General features: G+C 44.7%; 1 protein-coding gene across 6 annotated transcripts in view; it reads left to right on the top strand.

Annotated features, from left to right (window-relative positions):
• The window catches only part of SIK3 (SIK family kinase 3), a 153,268-nt gene that overhangs the window by 103,652 nt on the left and 26,756 nt on the right, over window positions 1-22,860 (top strand). For 5 of the 6 annotated variants that reach the window (XM_050921880.1, XM_050921874.1, XM_050921878.1 and 2 more), the window contains 8 exons: window positions 8,469-8,593; window positions 9,616-9,739; window positions 19,210-19,328; window positions 19,946-20,056; window positions 20,244-20,387; window positions 21,288-21,365; window positions 21,469-21,578; window positions 22,437-22,590. In XM_050921880.1, the coding sequence (XP_050777837.1) occupies window positions 8,469-8,593; window positions 9,616-9,739; window positions 19,210-19,328; window positions 19,946-20,056; window positions 20,244-20,387; window positions 21,288-21,365; window positions 21,469-21,578; window positions 22,437-22,590 (965 nt within the window). The remainder of the gene's footprint in view (window positions 1-8,468; window positions 8,594-9,615; window positions 9,740-19,209; window positions 19,329-19,945; window positions 20,057-20,243; window positions 20,388-21,287; window positions 21,366-21,468; window positions 21,579-22,436; window positions 22,591-22,860) is intronic. The other variant, XM_050921879.1, reaches the window with a different exon arrangement.

Genomic DNA, 22,860 nt, shown 5'->3' with positions numbered 1-22,860 from the left:
TAATGCTAACAGCTGCGCCGGTGGTGGCACATATGATTGATGTCCAGTGTGAATGATTGCTTTCTCTGCCTCTCTGTGTATTTATTTTTCCCCTCTATAATGTGTGTGTGCATTTTCCTTTTCAATGGTTAGGTGAATATCCATATTGTAGTACCTGGCAGGGCTGAAATAGTGCAAGGTTTGTCAGCATTTTAATTATAGAATGCCTTTTAGAAGGATTTATAACTTGACTGAAACTTATTTCAGGCTGTGACTTGGCACAGAACTACTCAGTCTGGGAGCAATTTTAATACTGACCTGATTTACCAAGTTTAAGAACTTTTTTCAGTGAGCAGGCATCTCGAGATGTACATTTTCTAGGTTTAAATCGCAGTATTTTGGTCACAAGTCTGACAGAAGAATTTAACTTTCTTTACAAATATGTTGTTCCTAGTCTTTTTGCTTATCACTGTTTACAATTAAGATACTCTTAGAGCAGACAGTGGCATGCGAGTGGCAGACTGATGGAGACGGAAAGGTGAAGAGCCCAAACCTGCATAGGTCACAATGTTTGGAGCAGGGAGCCAGAGGTGCTGCTGCAGGGCTGGGCTCATGTTCCAACACTCCTCTGGGTGACATCTTTCCATGACTAGAGGGTCCCCCTGCATCTCTGCCATGAAATTAACTAAAAATGCATGACAAAATCAGAGCCTTTTTTATGATTGATGTATATTCTTATGTCTGCTATATGCAAATACGCTTGTAAATAATTTTAGGCCTTCTCTTTTATGATGAGTGGGAAAAATTCCTGCATGTACAATTCTTCTTTTTAAAAAAAACTCTTCAGAAATAACTTTGGCAGAATCTGAAATGCAGCCGGATTCCCTGAAGAAATGTCCATATGAACATGCTGACAAGTTATGTGAATGTTTGAAAATTGTGGAAACTTTCTTAACCTAAAGAAGCTGGAAACTATTCTCTTTCCCAGTCTCTGCTCCCAGAATGGTCTCTAGAAGATAGTTCCCACCCATGTGGTAGTTTTGTTTTACTTGGCAGGGAAACTTACTAGTGATTTGAAGAACAGCCTGGAAAAGCTGATTTACAGTACAGGATTTTCCAAGTATTTAGTTTTGTCCCTAGATCCCATCAATTATAATTTGACACCGGTGATTGTTAGGTCAAGAACAAAAAGTGGTAGCAGCTGATTTTTTTTTTTCTTGCAGGACCCCCCAGAATGAATACTTGAGAAATACATAGAACTGTACAGACAGGATGAAAGATAAGCAGAACCTTTCTTCCAAGCCCTTTAACAATCTCTAAAGTAAAAACCTCTTCCCTGTGAGACAGATGATATTACTTTTATCGCTCCCCTCAACTGAGTGTTTCAAGGGCTTCACAAGCCCCCATGTGGTAGGTCTGTTCTTTATTCATTTCACAGACTGAGATTGAGTCACAGAAAGCTGAAGTGACCTATCCTGGGTCACAGCGTCACTGGCAGAGCTGGAAACAGAATCTAGAAATCCTGTTTCCCAGTCCTCCGTTCTGAGTACCAGGCTATGCTGCCTCTCAAAGTATACAAGATAAAAAGCAAGCAAAGGGGTGATTTGTGCAGTTCTTTTTGTGTTGCATGTGTAGCTCTGTGGGAAGTAGTGTGCTGTGAGACAGTTAGTGTTGTCCAAGTGCATTATGTCTGATCTTTGGCATAATGTGCAAAGCATCTCCAGCTTCTGCAGTTTCACAGGAACTTGCAAATCACCCATTCGAGGGTAATGGGAAAATCCCCAACTCCTGCCAGTGTGAACTGCCTAGTGAGCTCCTGTTGCTCTGTAAGCGGAATATACCTGAAAAGATAATGGAGCAAATAATTAAGCAATCAGTTTGCAAACATCTAGAAGATAATAAGGTGATAAGTAATGGTCAGCCTGGATTTGTCAAGAACAAATCGTGTCAAACCAACCTGATCGCTTTCTTTGACAAGGTAACAAGCCTTGTAGATGGGGGGAAGTGGTAGATGTGGCATATCTTGACTTTAGTAAAGCTTTCGATACTGTCTCGTATGACCTTCTCATAAACTAACTAGGGAAATGCAACTTAGATGGGGCTACTATAAGGTGGGTGCAAAACTGGCTTTAAAACCATTCCCAGAGAGTAGTCATCTGTGGTTCACAGTCATGCTCGAAGGGCATAACGAGTGGGGTCCCACAGGGATAGGTTCTGGGTCCAGTTCTGTTGAATATTTTTTCATCAGTGATTTAGATAATGGCATAGAGAGTACACTGATAAAGTTTGTGGATGCTACCAAGCTGGCAGGGGTTGCAAGTGCTTTGGAGGATAAGGATTATAATTCAAAATGAACTGGACAAACTGGAGAAATGGTCTGAAGTAAATAGGACGAAATAAGGACAAATGCAAAGTACTCCACTTAGGAAGGAACAATTAGTTGCACGCATACAAAATGGGAAATGACTGCTTAGGAAGGAGTACTGCGGAAAGGGATCTGGGGGTCATAGTGGACCACAAGCTAATATGAGTCAACAGTGTAACACTGCAAAAAGCCGAACATCATTCTGGGATGTATTAGGAGGGATGTTGTAAGCAAGACAAGAGAAGTAATTCTTCCACTCTACTCAGTGCTGATTGGACCTCAACTGGGGTATTGTCCAGTTCTGGGTGCCACATTTGAGGAAAGATGTGGACAAATTGGAGAAAGTCCAGAGAAGAGCAACAAAAATGATTAATGAGGGAAGATTTGAAAAAATCAGGTGTGTTTAGTCTGCAAAAGAGACGACTGAGAGGGCACAGGATAACAGTTTTCAAGTACATAAAAGATTGTTACAAGGAGGAGGGATGAAAAATTGTTGTTTTCAACTCCTTAAAATAGGGCAAGGAGCGATGGGCTTAAATTGCAGCAGGGGAAGTTTAGGTTGGACATTAGGAAAAACTTCCTGTTAGGGTGGTTAAGCACTGGAATAAATCGCCTAGGGAGGTTGTGGAATCTCCATAGTTGGAGATTTTTAAGAACAGGTTAGACAAACACCTGACAGGGATGGTCTAGATAATATTTAATCCTGCCATGAATGCAGGGGACTGGACTAGGTGACCTCTTGAGGTACCTTCTGGTCCTTTGATTCTGTAATGGGCTTTTGTATGTGGCTTTGTGTTCTTTTTATGGTTGAATATTGGTAAGTGCAATACTGTTAAGTAATTGCCAATAAATAAAATGCAGTAACAATGACTGGAAGTTGGGAGTGCTGCTAGTCACACTTGCAGGTGAACAGAAAGCACTTTCTTAAGCCTGCAAATGTTGTTTCTGCCTTGCTGCCCAGCTTTCTTCTTCCCATGGAGGGTTTTTCTCCAGTGTATCTTCTCAAAGGGTGAAAGTCGAAGTTTTTGGCCATGTGCTTCTCTTTGCTTGCAATCAGAAAGTTCACCCAGGGCTTGCAACACTTGGTAAACACCAGGGCCTTCCTGGGAGCCACTTTCAGAAGAGGATCTCATCTGTAAGGGCATCACTTAACAACAGTGCTCGTCAGCCTCTTGCTCCTTCTGAGGGCAAAAGCCAGTTATTGTACAGATGTTCTGTCCCCTTCTGGTTCTAGTGCTCTATGGAAATAGAGCTAAAATATACCACAACTGGTCCATCTCGGAGTTCCTCCTCCTAGCCTATTGCAGGGCTTCCACTGCAGTGGCTAACAGCTTCTAGCTGATTCAGATAATAAAAATGGCTTTCCTAAGACCCCTTCTCACAGCTGCTGTGGCTACGTTCAGTCCTAATCAGTGGTAAGAGTGCTCCCTTGGGGTTTTCCCTTTTCTTCTGTTTGTGGACAGCATCCTGGTTGCGCTCTAGTAGGTGGATCTGTAGGCAAATGGGTATTTTCCCTTAGTCTGTAGCAGTGCTCGTAGACTGTAAATATGTTTGTTTAAAAAGCAGAGTGTTGCTTTTAAAATCCTCATACACAGATATTCCCTCCTTGCTCCACACAGCTTTAAGAGGACTGTTTCCTCCCCACATTTGACCTCAGTCCATTAAGCACAGGTGGGTTCTGGAAAACTATTTCCAGCAGGACTTCATATCAAAGAGAGCCATCTGATTCTAGTTCACTGTAGAGCTGAAAGGCATGAATCATTGTGGGGTCTGAAATGCTGTGCAGAGAGGAAGTTCTTCAAAGTGAGTTATTTTCCCCATTGAAGCCCAGCCACAATGCATAATGAACATCAGTGCTCCTAGGCTCCGCTGGCTGTCTTACCTACATGTCTGATTCCAGAGTCCTGAGACATTTCTTCTGTTTGTTGTACTGATAATTTTGGTTCAAGAGTAGCAGCGAAGGCTAGCAACCATGAGCTTTCTGATCATGCTGTTGAAGCAAGGAGGCATTTGTGTTGTTTTAGCCCCATTTACATATGTGCCTGGGATTATGTTTTTGGTTGAAGTGACAGTTAAGATCACTGTTTCTACAATAGCTTGTTAGGTGTTCAACTAGGACCAAAGCTATTTAAAGCCACCTAAACGTCCTACCAGACGCAAGTTATTCAACAAGTGTTTCTTCTGTCAAATGAGATGCTCTGATTTAAGGTGTCTTTGAGGGGAAAAATGTATTAAAAATGGACTGTGAGCGGAGAGGTGCAGGCATTTAAAATCAGCCAGCAGTACTGGGTGGAGTACTGAAATAGCTGATACTCTGAGATGTTTATACCTATTGTTTTGTGTCTGAGCTGAGCAAGGTCATTGAGTTCTGCACCCACCTGTCACTCGTATACATGGCCTGAGTCTTTTAGACTTGCCAATAGCCTGTATGTGCCACATAGCAATGTGCCTGTTATGCATGTAGGCTCGAATTGTCAGAGGACCCACAAGGGTTAGAGCTTAGTTCCCATGGCCATTTGGACAATCCTAGCCAGGATGGTTTCCCAAAAAATCTCCGCTTGGACTTGGTTGTAGTTCTGGTTACTTGCTATTGAGGTTTGCTGCAGCTTGTGGTGGAGATGATGGACTTGCTCATGTTAACAATTGGGTGGGGAGGAGCTTGTTCAAGTTCTGTCTTTAACACTTTGAGACTGGAGCTGTGGTTTGTTGCCTGTCTTGTTCTTTCATTTCCTCTGTGGGTCATTCTTTCTCCTCTCTGTTCCCCACCCCTGATTCTCAAACTGCAGAGAGCTTACTGTGAATAATGGTAATGGTTCCCAAGAATGCTCTAGAACTTCGGGACACATGGCCGTCCTGCAGAATGTTAGGGGTAAAAAACCAAACCATATCAGCTTGCTCAGAAGGTCAGCTAGCTACCGAAGCTTCAGCACATGCCAGTTCATTTGAGGAAAAAATAGCATTTCAGCTTGATTGCACCTGGTGTGTTAAAGGTGCAGCCTACTGTTGCAGGCTTTAGTGCTTGCCTGGCAGTCGGAATTCAGTGAGTTGCCAAGTGTCCCACTGTAAGCATGAGAGCACGTTTCAAAGGTTTGCAGAGGTGGACTTGAGACTCCAAGCTGTGTGCTGTTTCTGTGAATCAGCCCCCTTAGGCTGAATGTTATTGTCTTTGCCAAGCCAGAGTAATTTATTTGGTTCTCAACGTGCAAAACCCAAGGAGTTGGCAAGTGATGGGTTTGAAATTAATTTGCGTTTATGATATTAATCTGTTTGCTGATTTTTGAAGTAGTTTTTGGTCTTGAACTGTACTTATTCATGCGGTGTGATGTACTACAGTAGCAACCACAAAGTGCCGGGCCCCCTCCATTAATAGAAATACAGCCCTGGTGTTTTTATTCTCTGTAAGATGACGAGCAGTTGACTGAAGGGTGGGATGAGGATAAAGTGAATGTATTCTTTCTTTTTAAGTTAGTGTAAACTATTGTCAGTTATCCTCTACCATGACCAGCCCCCATCAGTTAGCTGGCTAATATTTTGGACATGTCACTGTAGGCATTTGAAAGAGAAGAGGGTAGTAGTCTTATGGACACATCCTGGAGAGAGCTCTCTGAAGAAGGGTGAGCATGGGAAAAGGCCAAGATTGCTGGAGAAGCGGAAATGCTTGGACTGAGATGGGAATGAGGAGGAAGGTTGGCACTGGGCTGGAGGGTATGGAATAACATGTTACCATCAAAGTTAAATAGGTTTCTTGTGCAGCGTTGAGATACTCTGGCGATGGGAGCTATGGGAAGCCCTAAGGTGGCTGCTTGCCATTGTTGGTTCTTCTCATAGTTCCCTCTTTGAAATATGAATGTCTTGTCTGATATGCTCGGCAGTTGAGTGTGTCTATCCAGATGCTAGGGCTTTCAGCGTTTTAAGCCAGACCTGCATAATTCTGCTTGCTCCCGGAGAGTAACTTTTGATGAACAAGTAAAATAAAACTTTTTTTTTCCATTATCAATCACAATTTTTAAGCCTGGGTAAGTAGATTATGTGCCGGGGTGGGGAAATGTTCATGACAGTTTCGCAAAACGAAAGTAGAAAAAAAAAAATCTTCACAGCGTAAAGGACTGAGCTCATCTCTTGATATCTCTGCATCTTGAATACACCTTGCCACTTCCATAAATACCAAAGGCCAATTTCTTTTCCATTTCTCCATATTTCTACTGGTCTGTTGGAGAGCAATTTTTAACCTAGCAAAGTACTAGGTTGAGACTAATTCTGCTTGAAGTACAAAGCTTGGAGCCTGTGTTTCGTTGGTGCTTTGGCCAAAGAAGTTAATGTTATTCCCTATGCATTGCAGTTAGGAGGTCAAAGTTATTTATTAAATTCTTCATAAGACATTTTTATTTTTACTAGCTGTACTCTATCTCTTGCGCCTTGGTGCCCTGCTTTTTTATTCACATCGAATTTGTGAGATGAGTTGTTTCCTCACTGGCTTCACTGCCTTTACACTCTCTCTCTCAAAAGCCCTATGTGGAGATAGGCTTCTCATGCAACTACTATGAAACCAGTGTGTTGCTGATCCCTGGCTGGTATGTATTAATGTCATTCTTGCTCATACTGGGGCATTATTAGCATAAACATCCAAAGGCAAAGCAATTTGCAAATAAGCTTTGACAGTACTCCGCTTGTAAGGTGTTCCTGTTTGTGGCATGTAAACAGCATCATGCTACTTTGTTTTCTTTTCCTTGACTGGAGAGAGAAAAAGGGAAGAAATGGTGAATGATGCCATGTTCTGGGCATAGCTCTTTTTGCTGATGCAGTGCGGGAGGGGAACCCTTAATATCCACTGAGCTGAAACAGTGTTGTATGCATGAGATGCAGACCTTTGTCTCCCAGATTCCACCCCTTTCTCCACACATGTGCAGACACATGCAGAAACCACCTTGGGGATTTGGACAGCACCCTGGAGGCGGCAAAGCAATCAATGTGGAATGCTGTCATCACCCCAGAGCACAGATGCCATCTGATTGATTGGCTGGCCGGCCACAGTTTGCTGTTTGGTTACCAAGACTTTTCTCTTAACTTCAGTCTCAGGGTTTCCTGTTTGCTGTTCTGAATGGCTGGAACAGTTTGCAGAGCTGTCCTCTATGGGCTTGTCTACACTGGCACTTTACAGCGCTGCATCTTTCTTGCTCAGGGGCATGAACCCTCTTCAACCCCCACCCCCCCCCCGAATGCTGTAAGTTTCAGCGCTGTAAAGTGCCAGTGTAGACAGTGCACCAGCGCTGGGAGCCATTCCCCTCGTGGAGGTGGGTTTTTTGTAGTGCTGGGAGAGCGATGCTGTGACTGCACAAGCCATGTTACAGCGCTGCCACGACCAGCACTTCAATGTTGCCAGTGAAGAGGTGCCCTATAACTGGGGCTTTCAGGTTGCCAGAAAATAATCAAGCACTTTCTGGCAAATGAAAAACCCAGTTTTCCCATTTTCTTTGCTTTATATCTTCAACTTATCTTGGTTTCAACAGCTCTAGCTTTAACACCTGCTCTGATCATGAGGGTGAGATTTTTGAAATGGACAGCTGGGAGGATGGAGGCCAGAAACGGATGTAAAATCTGCATGTAGAGTCTCTTGAATGTAAATTGAAATCCTAATGCTAAGTCTAATGGCTGGAATATGTCTCTTCTGCAAGAGCGGATACGTGTGTCTGATAAATGGAAGAAAAACACCTCTAGTAAGAACAGTGTCTATAATAAGCGCGATGGCTGTATTTGCAGATTCTGACAGTCCTAATAGTGCTAAGTTCCTGGCACTTTTAAGGAGATTGGATAAACGGTGCGTATAAGTTATGAGGCAAATATATGCTATTGTCAGCATTCTGCCTGTATTGTTTTTGTCCCCTATATTCCCTATTAAAAGCTGCAAATTTGCTGGTTGGGTTCAGCTTCACTTTAGTGCACAGATCATCTCCAGCTCTTTTTCCTGTCTTGGATCTAAGTGGCAGTCAGCCATTGTAGGATTGCACATAACTTCGCTGGACTGTATCTCTCAGCAGTTTGCTTACACAAATACCATCTGATGCTTACAGCAGTTGGAATGGGTCATGTACTCCTCGTTTAATCGATTGTCTCATTATTCTTTCAGATTTTGGGTTCAGTAACATCTTCACACCTGGCCAGCTGCTTAAAACCTGGTGTGGGAGTCCCCCCTACGCGGCTCCCGAGCTCTTTGAAGGGAAGGAATATGACGGGCCGAAGGTTGACATTTGGGTATGCGGTGAACATATCGTATTTTGCTTTGATCTCATATCCCTGCTCTTTACATGTGACTTTGCTTCCAAAGCACTGAATTCACTTCTTGTAGGAAGGCCCCATTTGTGGAAGTAGTGTTATTCAAAGAAATGTAAATTTTTATTCCAGTTATTAAATTGCATGCTGCTTTTTATAAGGCATTGTATATAATATTTTAGGAGTTGTCTGGCAATATATGTACATTTTGATTTGGTCTTAAAAGAGTTAGGTTCCCTTAATACTTAACAAGCAGAATAGCCAGCTTCTCACTGGTACCTGGTTTGACCTGATGTAGTTATTTGTAGCAAGTAAAGATCATATCCCTCAGAACAGAGCATTTAAAGGGGCACGATGAAGGCAAAAGGCCCAAAAGAAGAATGTTAGCAGCTGCCTTCCCATCCCACATCCATTAGTAGTTGGAAACAGTTGTCCTTACTGGTAACAGCTCTGCAAAAGCAGGGCTGTAGCAGCCTTACAATCCTAGTTCGAGGTTTGTTGCCATTTTGGTGTGGCCGTGCAGTTCCTGCCATCCGTCCATTTTCCTGGCTGGATCGTCTGTGCACTTTAAGAACGGGCTCAGGAGGGGTGGCAAGAACCACGGCATGAGTTAAGCTCTGTGTGTTCTATGTGGTCGTACAGTTGCCACAGAGCCACAACTGAATTTAACAAACTGTGTAACTCTATTGAACCAAGTGGATTTACGCTGGGGATGATAGCTACCTGGAGTCTCCCGTTGTGGTGATGGAGGGCTGGGACTTTAGGATTGTTGCAGCCTTTGCTTTTGAGGCCTAAGAGCAGGCCTATCTCAGGCTTATCATTTGAATAGATATCTTTGGGAGGTGGAGCTAGGATCATTTTGGGGCTGCTAAACGGTGACAATATCCTAATTGTGTTTGCGTTCTTCCAAAAGCTACACTTGCTGCTGTTCCCCGCAGTCTGCAGAGCCTCTCATGTCCCCTTTGACAGTGCTAATGTGTGTCAAATCTTTGTTTTGAACACAGAGTCTTGGTGTGGTCCTGTATGTGCTGGTCTGTGGTGCTCTGCCCTTCGATGGGAGTACTCTGCAGAATCTGCGGGCAAGGGTGCTTAGTGGGAAATTTCGCATTCCATTTTTTATGTCCACAGGTAAGGCCAGATTTGTTTGCACTGAGCTTTCTTAAACTGTTTGTTCTCAGGCATTATCCAAGGCTTGCTTCTCTGAGTGTCTTTGGAACAGTTGAGCTTCAATACCAGCTGGCTGAATTGATTTATTTTGTTTCTATCTTCAGATAAGTCATTTCTACCCATCCAGTAGCTGTATGGGTTGAGCATTAACATGTAAGCTGTATTGATTTCTGAATTTCTGAGAACTTCTAAATCAATTTTCTTATGAAAATTTCAGCTCCCATGTATCTAACCTTGCATATCATAGACTGCTCTCAATACACGACTAAAATATTAGTGAGGGCAGGTTTTTACTGGAAAGTCTGAAAACACACCAGGCCCTAGGAATCTGGAATCTTTTACTATTTCTCCCAAAGGCAGGAGAATTTTGTGGGCCCTCTGGTAAGTACTATTGATAATCCTGAACTTGTCTTCATTTTCTGAGAGAACCGCCTTGGGTACATGTCCACTTACTGGACATCGATACATGGGCTGCTGGAATGAAGCGTGTTCTGGGCTCAACATAGAGAATTTCTCCTGAAAGATTAGCTTGATTCCATTTAAAATAAAAGCACGTTCTCTCTGAAAATGGCCGTGTATTGGATCTCCTTGTCTACAGCTCTGTGAGTAGTGAGACACCTGCTTTTCCGATAGCTAGTTACTGAGCAGCTTGATTTTTTTCTATTCTCATTCCTTTAGGGCAGGTCAGTAGTTAAATGTAGCATAGGGCTAGTCCAGAGCCACATTGCTGTAAAGCTGAGCTGCACTGCATTCCTTGAAGAGCCTCACCTGTGAATGTGTGAAAGGGCTCCAGTCTGTTTCTTTGTGCTCAAACATTTAACCTTTTAAAAGTCAGTTAGATCTAATTAAATATGTTGCTGACTTTATATACATGCCAATATAGCTATTGGCAACTGGGAGATATCCATAAATTGATCTTCACTTCCTTTGCCAAGTGGTGGGAGGCTGCAGGGATTTTTTAAAAATCCATTTCTTCACTTGGTAGATGGGACTGAAGTGCTGAGCAGGAGTTTGCAGACAGTGTTCTCTTGCCTTCTCCTCCTTTGCCCCCCAGCTTTCTCGCCACACATACACATTAGTTGTGTGAACTGCAGTATCCTGCTTTCAGGTAGGGACCGTGCTCTGTGCAGCCTTCTTCAAGGACTGCTGCTAGGGTAGCACATTCTTGTGCGTAACTCCCATCTGTCTCAGGACTGGCTTCATCTGGTTCTCTTTCTCACTGCATTTCAGTGACCACTAGTGACCTGGTTCTCGAGCTGAAATATCCGTGGCATCGTGAAAGCTGGAGGAGTGTCGTGCATCTGCTGGAGTATGTCCAGAGCGGCTTGTTGTCTTAGCAAGTCTGCAGGATAGTGTCTAAGTGAGCCTTTTGCATTCATCAGTCCTGTAAATGCCACTTGTACAGTACACAGATGACTTAGACATGAGCTTTCATTATTAATGAGCAGTGCTCCCTTAATAAAGCTGTGGCATTTAGTGTGTTAATTTAGGGTAGAATGTTCCTTCTCACAGATGCCCTCAGGAGACGGGTTTGCAGATTACCACAGTTCTGTCTGCTGTAAATTCTTAATGTTAGTTGCTCTGAGTGCATTTTAAGTATTTTGTTTTTAATGCATGTCATCTTGAGGTCACTCCTGATCTTCCCACGGTACCAGACAGGACATAAAAATACTGAAGTGCTATGCTGTTTCCATCAGTGTTTTCACCTTGGCTGGCCATGCTAGTTCACATTCATGACTAATTGTCTCAAATACACTTTTTGCTTTTCAAATACCAGAGGAGTCATTTGGATGCACATTGGGAAGAGACAAAAGAAAAGAAATGCATACTTCCTGCACACTCTGAACCCTTCTCTTATCTGCATGCAGAAAATACTTCGAAAGCCAAGTGGGTGACTTACTTCACCAGGCTCTCATCTTTGGGAATCTGGGGTCAAAAGATGAGTTGAGGGGCCTTGTCCTACTCCTGTGTACATATTTGCTTATCTTTCATCTTCCCTGTACAGTTTGACACCACTGGCAGTTGCTGCTTATGCGGAAGCCAGGACTGCACAGTCAGAGTTGTGGAGGAGATTAGCACAAACATATCTGCCCTAAATTGTAGGCAGCTTGTACCATGCTTGTCTACAGTATACTCCAGCTCTAATTTAATCTGTCTTCCACAAACACCAGGTTGACTCCAGTTTTTAAGTAGACACTTTGCTGTGTGTGCACATGCACATGCTTCCTTTCTTGTACCATGTATTTTAGGTTGGCTGATAGTGAATTTTATTTCCACCAGAGTCCCCAACTACTCAATAGCAGAAGTTTGGAACTAATGGTCAGATCCATGTTGCATCTGGGAAACTCTCCCAAACTTTTTATCACTAGAAAAGTGATCTTCACTCCCAAACCTTCCTGTAACAAAGAAGGAGTAATCCCTTCTTGGCATGGTAGCTATGCCACTGGGAGCCATGTTTTGCCCTCCTACATTGAGGCTTTGTCTGCACGGGGAAGCTATTTTTGAATAAGGAAGGTGTGAATTTAAAATACGGTAGCTATTCTGCACCAGTTCCCATGTGGCCACCCTTACTCTGCACTGCGTGCCTTGGAGCAGGTTAGGTTAGTCCATTGAGGAACTGGATTAAGCTGCCCCCACACAGGCACTCCTAGTGTGGTATAAGAGTGTCTACACAGGAGTTGGTGTGGAATAAGCTCCCTGTGTGGACACTTATTCACACCCTGGTTTATTGTGCAGCAGCCTCCCTGTCTAGACAAGCTCTTGAGTGGTAACTTCATGGTGCTGTTCATCACAACTATGGGGCCAGAATCTGGCCCGTAATGTTAGTACAAGAGAATGCAGCTTGGAGAGAGACTTGAAAATAATGCTAAATGAACCCCCTGTAGACACATAACTCCAGAGAAGCAGGTAAAGCAAGTGGCCTTACTTTGGATATTAATCCTGCAGTTCTGAGCTGTGTTATGGGCATTGAGAGACGAACATCCATTCAACCCTATCTGTGAACGAGAGAGAGCTGACAAACTGGCTGGAAATGAAGCAGGCTTACCCTTACAGAAGGCTGCAGCCTTAATCACAGTTAGTTAAATCTTGGGCAGTTCTTAGGCCACCTGGGGTTAGCGTAAGGGAAAGGGAATGCTAGATTCATGCCGGTAGCCAGAATGGGGGAGGAAATCCTTAACAAAATCCACTCATTGTTCTCCGTTTAGTTCCACTAGAATGTGCTGGACACTGCAGAGGTCAGGACAGTCGCCTTAGAGGCATAAGAGCAGCATAGAAAACTGTTTGACTTCAGTAGTGAAAAGAACAAGGGGATGTGACATGTTCAGCATCTCCTGTAACTTACATGTGCCTTAGCAAATGCTTGGGTGCTGCTAAAGCTTTCTGTGTCCTTGCGTGACCATGCTGAAATACTGCTGATAGAGAGTAAAACTGAGGAGAAGCATGTTGCTCTTTCTAGTCTGTTGCTTCATGATTCTTTGCCATTGTAGCATAGGTGGGTAAATAACTTGGCTGAGGTCCTGGCTCTTCAGAAGATGATGATGATGATGCAATTGCCTAGCCTCTCTTGTTCGGGAATGTGAGGGAAGGTTTTATACAGGTCACTAACTTTACATAACGGCTTCAGTTTCCAGGAAAGCAGCATCCATTTTTACATGTATGCTGTGGGAAGACATGTTACCAAAGCCCCTTCATGTCAATCCAAATATTTCACTTAGCTTTAGACTTTTTGGAGTTTATTGAAACCAACGTCAGTTATAAGCCACACTCATGCTAAGGGCTGTTTCATGGCCACATGTGCCAGGCAGTTCCCATCAACAGATCCCCCTAAAGGGGGGGCTGGACTGGGGGAATAGGGCATGTGGTTTCAGGTTATTTTGCTCTCCAGGAGGAAGAGTGGAATTTAATTTTTGCTCTTTGGTTGGGCTGATTTTAGCAACACAATCCCTAAATGATGTAGTCGATCACTTCTGGAGACCTAGGTCCAAACCCTGACCTAGGTTCCAATGGAAGGATGTTTGCTGATCTCATCAGAGTTCCCCATTTTTCCAAAGCATCTCATTGCTAGGCATAATTCACAGTAGCTGCATATAAGAGGTTTAAGCCTGGAATAGCAGTGGATGCTGCAAATCCAGACTCAGGAGCACTGTCAGAGTTTGGGAGAGAAGCTCAGTTACAGCACAGCAGCTGCAGGTCAGGGCTGGAAGAGGTGGGAGGGGCACTGGAGGAGGGATAGCCTGGGCTTTACTGCAGGTCAGTGTGTGTGTGTGTGTGTGTGTATGTAGGAATAAACCCAGCAGAGGCTGCTTTAGTGCAGGATCAAAATGGATGGGCAGAGTTTGGAGGGGAGGAAGCTTTCCCAGTTCCTACCGGCACTGGGCCTGTCTCAGACAAGCCTTCTTGATACACTTGTGTGCGCACACAAATAATCTGATTGCGAATGCTCAGCATGGTACTGCACTCAGCCTCTAAGAGCAGATCACCACCTTGTAGTTGCAACATTAAAGGGCATGTGTTTAAGTAAAGGAAAATGAATTTTCAGTGAATAATTGCACTGCCAGAGAGAATAGAGATCTCCAGTAGACCAGTGTGGCTGAATCATTATTGATTAGACTTCATTGTGACTTAACTACAAGCAACACAACATAAACATTTTATCACTGGGGCTGCAAGTAGCATCATTTGTAATGTTTGGTGAATGCAGCGTGCACAGCTACTGCTAAAGCTGCATGCTAAAACTGCTAAGGCCCGGCTTGATAAAAGCCTGGCTGGGATGATTTAGTTGGGGTTGGTCCTGCTTTCAGCAGGGGGTTGGACTAGATGATCTCCTGAGGTCTCTTCCAACCCTAATCTTCTATGATTCTGTGTGGAGACACCATTCACCCCTGAGTTCAGTTAATCAAGAACAGAGCTCTGTGTTAAAGACTGAAACAGAAGCCAGCCAAAAGGCCCATCTTTGATGTGCTGGGCCTAGTTCAATTCCTTTCAGGGCTTCAGGCTGGATGATGAGGGGGATTAATTGACATAGCATTTAATATCTGTCTCCTAATACGTTGTGATCTCCCAAGCCAGCCTTGCAAAGTGATGTGGCTTGCATCTTTCCAATGGCAAGATAGCAGCTGTCAGGTCCGAAGTAATTGTGGCAGAGTACAGGAGCACAGCAACTCCTTTGGGAAGGCAGAGTCCCTGGGTTAACCCAGCAGCCACAGATGATTATGGTACCTTCCTTTGTTTAGGTTGGTTTCGTAAAGAAGTTTCCTCCCAGGCTCTTAAGCCACTTAATACACTGGAGTTGTGCTCTGAAGAGCCTGTGGCTGGAGACAGGGAAGCCATTGATCTTAGCTGTATGTGAATGGCTTTCTCACTTGGAGCCTTTAATTCTCTTAAACAAAAAAACCCTTCTCCCTGTTCTGTTGCAATATCTCTGCAGGATGGAGAGTCACAAGCAGCCTGTCTGGTCTCTGTGTCCCATACAGTTCAGCTTGCCTACTAAATCTCAGGCTTCACAACCTAAAGCTTTGAGTATCCAGAGCTTAACTGCCACCAAACCAAAGATAAGCCAGTGAATTCTAAATGTCACTGTCGTTTATATCCCCACCCCACATGCTCTTGATTCCTTGGCATGTACTAATCAGTGACTTCTTCAGTTATTCCTTTTGGCCCACTTACATGGTATGTCACAAAAAACAAGGGAAAGCAGATAAATTAGTCTAATCCAGGAATGATGCATGGAATAACGCTGCCAAGGCAAGAAGCCATGGAGAGCTAGTCAGTCAAGGGACCTCTGTAGGGAGGGTTCACCAAAGATGTGACTTTGGAGAAGAAACCTGGCTCTTGCATAGGGAGTGGCTTAAAAGAAAGTGCAAAACCACTTTTATGTCAGATGTAGGAGCATCTGATGGTCTGAGATCTTTGCCGTGCACAGCTGGGTGAGGAAAGGACAGAGTGGCACCCTTAACTACATGTCCTTGCTCTGGTTGATTTAAGTTAGAGCCTTAATGTTTCAGTGTTTCTGTTTCAGGAAAAATAATTCTCTTTGCCAGAAGCAGATGTTCTAGAGATTTAATAGAGGCATTATTTCCTCTTCCTTCTGGGCCTTCTCCAGACTGAGGCCCTCTTTGAAGTCTTAGTTCATGAGTGACACACTGCAGAAAGGGAGAGAGCGGGAATGCCTGGAGGAGTGGACTGAGCCATTTGAAAGGGCATGTTGAGCAGCTCCGTGAGTATGAGAACTGAAGTGGCTGAAGAGCTGTGTTTAACTAGTATTGCTTTACAGGTGCTTAAACTGCCCTGGTTTCTGACTCTCCAGCAGATCCCTTCTGAGCCTCCTGGTTAACAAGTGCCTTGTGCTTTTGCGAAGCACTGTGCAACTACATGTAACCATGAAGAATTCATCGCATTCTCTGCCCTCAGCCTGCAACACTTGAAGGGACAATTCAGCCACACCAGCTGTCGCCTATTAGTTTGACAATGAAGGGTTTAAAGAGTTAATTTCACCCTCTGCCCCTCCTCCGTGCCTTGCTTTAGGAGTCCTAGGAGTTGTGGTTGGAACAGTCCCATGATGGCTGTATTTGCAAGTCTTGTAATGCATACGGCAGTGGTGACTGCGCTGCCCTTGTCTGTTCTTCAGTCTCATTTGTTTCGTGTCTATGGAATGCCCGTTTGTGTCTCTGTTAAACTCCAACAAAGCCCCATTCAGATAAAAATTCTCTTTAACCCACTAAAGCTGTAAAAAGTGTATCATAGGAACAGGACTTGCAAGACTAGATCAGACAAGCGGTCCATCCCTTCTGGCATCCTGAATTGAACAGTGACTAGCGCCAGCTGATTTTAAAGATGATGCAAGGAACTCCCAAGGGGGCAGTTATAGAGTAACTTGCCCACAGAGGAAGCTTCTTCCTAACCTTCGTTACTCAGTGGCTCATGCCCTAAGGAATGAGGTTTATTTCCCTTATCCCAGGTGTTCTCATTGTCCTTATAAACGCCTAATCCTTTATTGGAAATCATCCTGAGATCCTCACCTTTGATACTTTGAGGCAGAGAGTTCCACAGGTTAATTATGGATTCTGTAAAACATTATTTTCAGTTTTAAATTGCTTGTTTTTCATCTTCATTGAATGTCCTCTTGCACTTGTATGTTGTCTAAATGCAGAAGTAAGACTCCTCCTGTCCTTTCCTGTCCCCCTCCATTGTGCCCACAAGCTGTAGTAGCTGTGCGTGCCGTAGGGATTCGTAGAACAATGGTAATATGTCAGTAATTCCTAGTATTTCAATAGCAGTCTTCCTCACAAAGTGCTTTGCAAAGGAGGGGACGTGTCCTCTCCATTGTACATGTGAGGAGACAGGCCCAGACAGCTGTAGTGACTTGCCTAGGCAGAGTCAGTAGCAGACTTGGGAACAGACCCATAGGCAAACTGCTTTGGGGTCCCATGTGACAACTGGCATAAGCCAAATGAAAAGCCACCTTATCTCCTGATGTGCTGATCACTCCTTGCCTGTGATGTGCAGTCACTTGGCTTAGCTGCTAACTGCTACGCTTCCATCCTGAGTCCTTGAGACTTCTGTGAAAGAAACTAAATGCTTCCACTGAGGCAGAAATGTTATACTAAAATGTGTAGGGCACCTAAAGCACTCCTAGATCTGTCCAGTCTCTGGGACAGGACAGTGCTCCTCACGTAGAGATGACACAGCAACACTACGCCCTTCCTCCCCAGCCTTCATTCATAACTTCTGCTGTCGCAGGGCTGGTGCCTTGCATTGGCCATTGAAAAGGATCCCTGTGTATCTTCTTTCACTGAAATACGTTGAGGTTTTTCTTGCTCTGAAGACTTAGCTGGCACAATGTGCGAGCTAGATAAGTGGTGTGAGCGATAGCTGCTGCAGTGCAGTTGGCAGTGGCTGCACAGGGGGAATTCAGTGTGGTGCTTGGGCATTTTTAATGGCCAAGATAAGAAAGATGCAGTATTGAAAATTTAAGCAGATTATGGCTAGGCCTGATGTGAAAGGAACAACTTGTGTTGTATTTCTTTACATCTAAATTGACGCTTAATTTATTGAACCAGTTTTGATAGTTTTTTAAAAACATCTGCACTGTGAATTTGCATCTTAATTTTATACTGTTCATTCTTTTTAAGAGATTCTTGTGTTGTAAATAAGAAAAATAATGTTCATGAAAACGTATAATTTGTTGTTAACTACAGACAAGCCTCCATCTTTATTGGGGGAGACTCCAGCTCATATTTTATAGCATACTTAAATGGCAAATTTAATTTGAAAATAAGACATTTTCTCTGGCTTCAGATTGAACTTGTCATCAGTTTACATGGTGTAAGCTTAGCTCAGGTGCGGTGGTGGTGCTTGTTATTGTAAGGAAGTTGGGGAAACGTGTTTTCCTGCATTAAGCCTGCATTTGGTAATCCTGCCTTGGCAGCCTGTTAGATGGTGATTGTGGTTTGCCCTTCAACCCTGAAATATGGGCTGTATTGCATTGCCAGAGTAAACAAGTAGGCGGAGAGTAGATGTGTGCCACCTACAGGCTGTAACAAACATCACAGGGTTGATTCTGATGGTTGCTTGTTCGATGAAAGAGTGAGTTCGAATTTCATTCAAAAACTGGGCTTTGGTGTTGGGTGGTTCATAGGCGGGAAGTATTCTGAATTAAAGGTATGTGTGCAGTGGTGGGGTAGCCGGGTGGGCTCAGGATATTGGAGAGACAGAGTGGTGAGATAATGTCTTTTATTGGACCAACTGTTTGTTAGTGAGAGACGCAAGCTTTTGCGCTTACACAGAGCTCTTCAGGTCTAAAGATATACAGACAGACAGGTTTGGCCCCAAATATCAATGCTTTCAAAGCAAGCTTCTGCACAACCAAAATCCAATGAAAACGTTACCACGACTTTGAAAGTTGATTTTTGCTGTACTAATGCAGGGTCTGCACCAACACTGTCTGGCACGTCGCTATAAGTAAAAGAAAACCAAGGCTCTTGAGTGGCAGAAGACATTGATGTCCCTTGGGAGTTGGAGTCTTTCTACCCTTGTGCCTTTCAAAACCTCTTGCAGTCACTAACTTCTGGTCAGCTGAGGAATGAGGGCTATTGTTGCCCAGTGCTGCATGGGGTCCCTTTTAACTGGGCTGAGCTGGAGATCTTGGTTTAATTTTGCTTTGTGCGGAGCGTGTGCCTAGTCCTTGTAGATACTAAACTCAGACATTAAATGTCTGGAATTTAATCCCACGTTTGTGTCCAAGACTGAATCAGGCTTGACACAAGGCATGTGTATCTTTGCTGTTTGTCAGTGACCCTGTAAACAGAGCAGTGTGTCTGTCTGTTACTGTGAACATACACTCTTGTTCCCGACACAGTGTAAAGCTGCGTCCCCGGGGAGGTGTTGCCCTTGGCTACTGAATGACTCATTTTCTTGTTGCTCTCTTGTAGAATGTGAGCACTTGATCCGCCACATGCTGGTGCTGGACCCAAGTAAACGGCTGTCGATGGAACAGATTTGCAAACACAAGTGGATGAAGCTTGGGGAAGCTGATGCAGAGTTTGACAGGGTGAGCAGGAAGAAAGGCTCTGGTGTGTCTACGGGGTGAAAGGGTGTGGGGAGTCCAGAATGTGGGCTTTAGGGAGGAGGGCTGAGTACTGGCCCTGTGTGCACATTGGAGACCATTAGAGTGACTCAGAACCAAATTAATGTCCTGTGTTAAGAGTTCACAATTCCTAAGTGCAAGTATGCAGGTATTTTTCTCCCTTCTGGGCCAAGCAGCTTACGCGCTGTCGTCCTTGTCTTAGTGCCCTCTCCTCTCTTGGAGTCTAGATCGTTCATCGTCTTACATCTTTCTCTTAGTCTCGGTATCTCCAGGCCACTGAGTTTCTTTGATTGCCCTGCTGATGCTATACTTGGGATCCTGGTTTCTAGTCACATTGGCATGGAACGTAGCTGGCCCCCAAAATCACATGCTAGTGTGAAGTGGGATGCTGTTTCTGCTCCTGCTTTGCCCAGGCAGGCCACTGTGCCCTCAGTGTTTAGATACTGTGCCGAGCTGCAGCATGGGTTGCGGGCCCTCCAGCTGTAGGTTTGTGGCACTGGTGGTTTATGGCGTGCTCCACCTAGTGAACGTTTACCACTCTCGGGGTGCTGAGCACTGGCAGTCTTTCTGTGCTCTTGCAGTTAATAGCTGAATGTCAGCACCTGAAGATTGAAAGGCAGATGGAACCACTGAATGAAGACGTGCTCTTAGCAATGGTGGAGATGGGGCTGGACAAAGAGCGCACGCTACAGGTAACTCAAACCAGCTTGCAAGTGCCTCTGTTACCGGGCTGTCCCCTGCAGCTGGTACATGTCATGTTGGTGGCTGATGACACCTGCCAATTAACGCTTTCTTCTGCAGAGAGGGTCTGGGAAGGGAAGGGGATTTATTTTCCTTACTAGAAAATAAATTCATCTCTTCTTATCCTTCCCTTGCTAGTCACTAAGGACAGATGCCTATGATCACTATAGTGCAATCTATAGCCTGCTCTGTGACCGATTAAAGAGACATAAGAATCTGCGCATTACAGCACCTCCCAGTGTGCCACGGACCGTGGTCTTCCCCACACCAGCTAACATCCAGGTGGGTCCCACGTCAATGGAGTCGTTTCATCGCTGCAGGGTTAGTCATGACTTCCTCCAGCCTTGCAAAGCTCAGCTTGGTCAGAGCTTGTTTGTTTAGCTTGGTAAGTAAAATAACTTGAGTTCCTTCACGAATGTCCTCATCCTGGTAAGGAGAGATGAGACGATTCTTTGCCTGAGTGGTAGATTTTCATGTGTCAATGTTACTGTACTCTTGGGGTTTGCAACTTTCTGGCCATGAGACTGCAACTTCATTTAGTTATGCAAAGCCTGCCCCAACCCACTGTACCTAGTTACCTTGTAATGCAGTGGCAGACGTCCGTGTAAGCGAAGGGCAGAGAGGGGGATGTTCTGGGTTAAGAAGCGGAGAGTCTGTGACCTGGGATTGGTGTGAGGAAGCGGTTTCCATTGGCAACAGGAGCTGCTGAGGAGCAGACTCTTGCTTTAACAGAGGTCAGGCTGTGAGAAGTGGCACAGAAGCTGCTGAGTTGAGATGCAAGGAGTAGAGAGAGTTGCTCCTAGGGGTGGGCTGAAAAGAACAGCTTAGAACTGGCTCCTGGATCTGCCCCCTCTTCCCCAAGTGGCTGTACCAACGTGCTGCTGGAGCCTAACCCTGTTTTGCTCTTCATGAAAATGCTCCAATTTCTGCTGTGCAGTATCTGGGAATGCGGCTGAGTTTCAATAGCAGGAGTCTGAGAAGGGAGCATGGGTGGGAGAGGTGGAGTTGGGATCCCTTCTGCAAGTGGTTAATGTGTTTGGAAGAAGGTGATCCCTTCTGAAGAGCACTGGGCTGTTAGTGGCTGACCAGTAGGAAGAGTCACAACCTGAAGGACTTTGCTGCAGATTTTAAAATGGAAAAGAAACCTGCTTGCTCATGGTTTTAATTCCTTCTGCTTTGCAGGCGGAACAGGCAGGCAACCCCATGAGTATCAGTGTGCCACAAGTCCAGCTCATTAACCCTGAGAACCAGATCATAGAGGCAAGTTGCTTTCCATTGCTGGCTCCTATGAGCACCCTTTCTTAGTGACATGCTGGGCTTCTGGCACCTGATTCAAAACCTCTTGTATTTTTCCCCGCCCCAGACTGATGGAACAATGAACTTGGACAGTGACGAAGGGGAAGAGCCATCCCCTGAAGCCCTGGTCCGTTATCTCTCAATGAGAAGGCACACTGTTGGAGTTGCAGACCCACGGTTAGTATCAGGCTCTTTCTCCTGAATGGGAGCAAAGGGTCCCCCTCCACCCCCATGGCATTCTCTGTGAATCCACGGAAGAGATTTCTCTGGCTTTCCATGGCTCTTGGAGGCACCTGGGTACCGTACAGTGCTTTGATTTGGAGGTTGTAAGAAGCTCTTAGACCTTTGGGTTGCTCCTGTTGAAAAGTCAGAGATTTTATATAATCTACTAAAATGATGGATTCATATCTTAATGGTAAAAACACGTCGAAAATCCCACCCTTCAATATCTAGGAGTGCAATCCCTTTGCTTTCCTGCTCCCGGTATATCTAGCTCTGCGGTGAATGGAGTGGCAGGGTGGGATTCTTGCTCAAAAGCATGATCTTGGCTGGGTGGGGGAAGGGAATTGGGTGCCACTTGAATAGCAGAAATCCATGGCTTTTCACTTGAAAAATCCGTTTTCCCGGTGACCTGTTTGGCAGGCCTCTCAGGCAGGGACACAATTTCCTCCTTACCCCAATGAATCAGTTGCTATTTCTGGATGGCTTTAATTGGGGGCTGTGTTGGACAGAGAGGCAAAGGAGGTCAGAAAGCTATGAGCCACTTTATTTTTAATGTCTTAGTGTCTAGAGCCTGTCGTGATGCCAAGTGCAGTTGTATTTTGCATGACTGGTTAGCCCTGGGAAATCCCAATTCTGAGAACCTAAGGGCCCATTAAAAATCAAGAACTTGCTACACTTAAGGTGCAGGCCCCACTCCTGAGCTGGAGGAATCCACAGGAAAGCCATTGAGAAGCAGAGCTGACACTAGCAAGCAGATAGGTTGGTTTGCTTGGGGTATTTCTAAGTCCCATGTTTCTGAATGTGATTGCGCAGCACGGAAGTCATGGAAGATCTCCAGAAGCTCCTGCCAGGCTTCCCTCGTGTCACTCCCCAGGCTCCATTCCTGCAGGTGACTCCAAACATGAACTTCATGCCCAATATGCTGCCTATGCAGAACCTGCAGCCGACTGGCCAGCTGGAGTACAAGGTACCAACTGCTGTGTATGTTCCCCACAGTGCGACGCAGAGATACAGGCTGGTGCTTTGGAGAAGCCCCGAGTCTGCTCCATAGGTTTAATGATCCATTTGATCGCTGAGCCTGGACCTTAGTTCTGTTGGATGTCGCTTACCACCTGGGATTGTCCCTCTTCTTGTTCCGAGTAAAAACAAACACCCCACAATCGAAATTATGGGGGAGATCAGTGATTTTAGTAACAAATCAGACCGTGGTCCTTGGCTTCCAAGCGTGTGAAACCCA

Source organism: Gopherus flavomarginatus, chromosome 13 (genome assembly GCF_025201925.1).
Source record: "Gopherus flavomarginatus isolate rGopFla2 chromosome 13, rGopFla2.mat.asm, whole genome shotgun sequence".
Taxonomy (NCBI): Eukaryota; Metazoa; Chordata; order Testudines; family Testudinidae; genus Gopherus; species Gopherus flavomarginatus.
The sequence above is the reverse complement of the archived record's forward strand: the minus strand, read 5'-3'. Positions and strand labels throughout refer to the sequence as shown.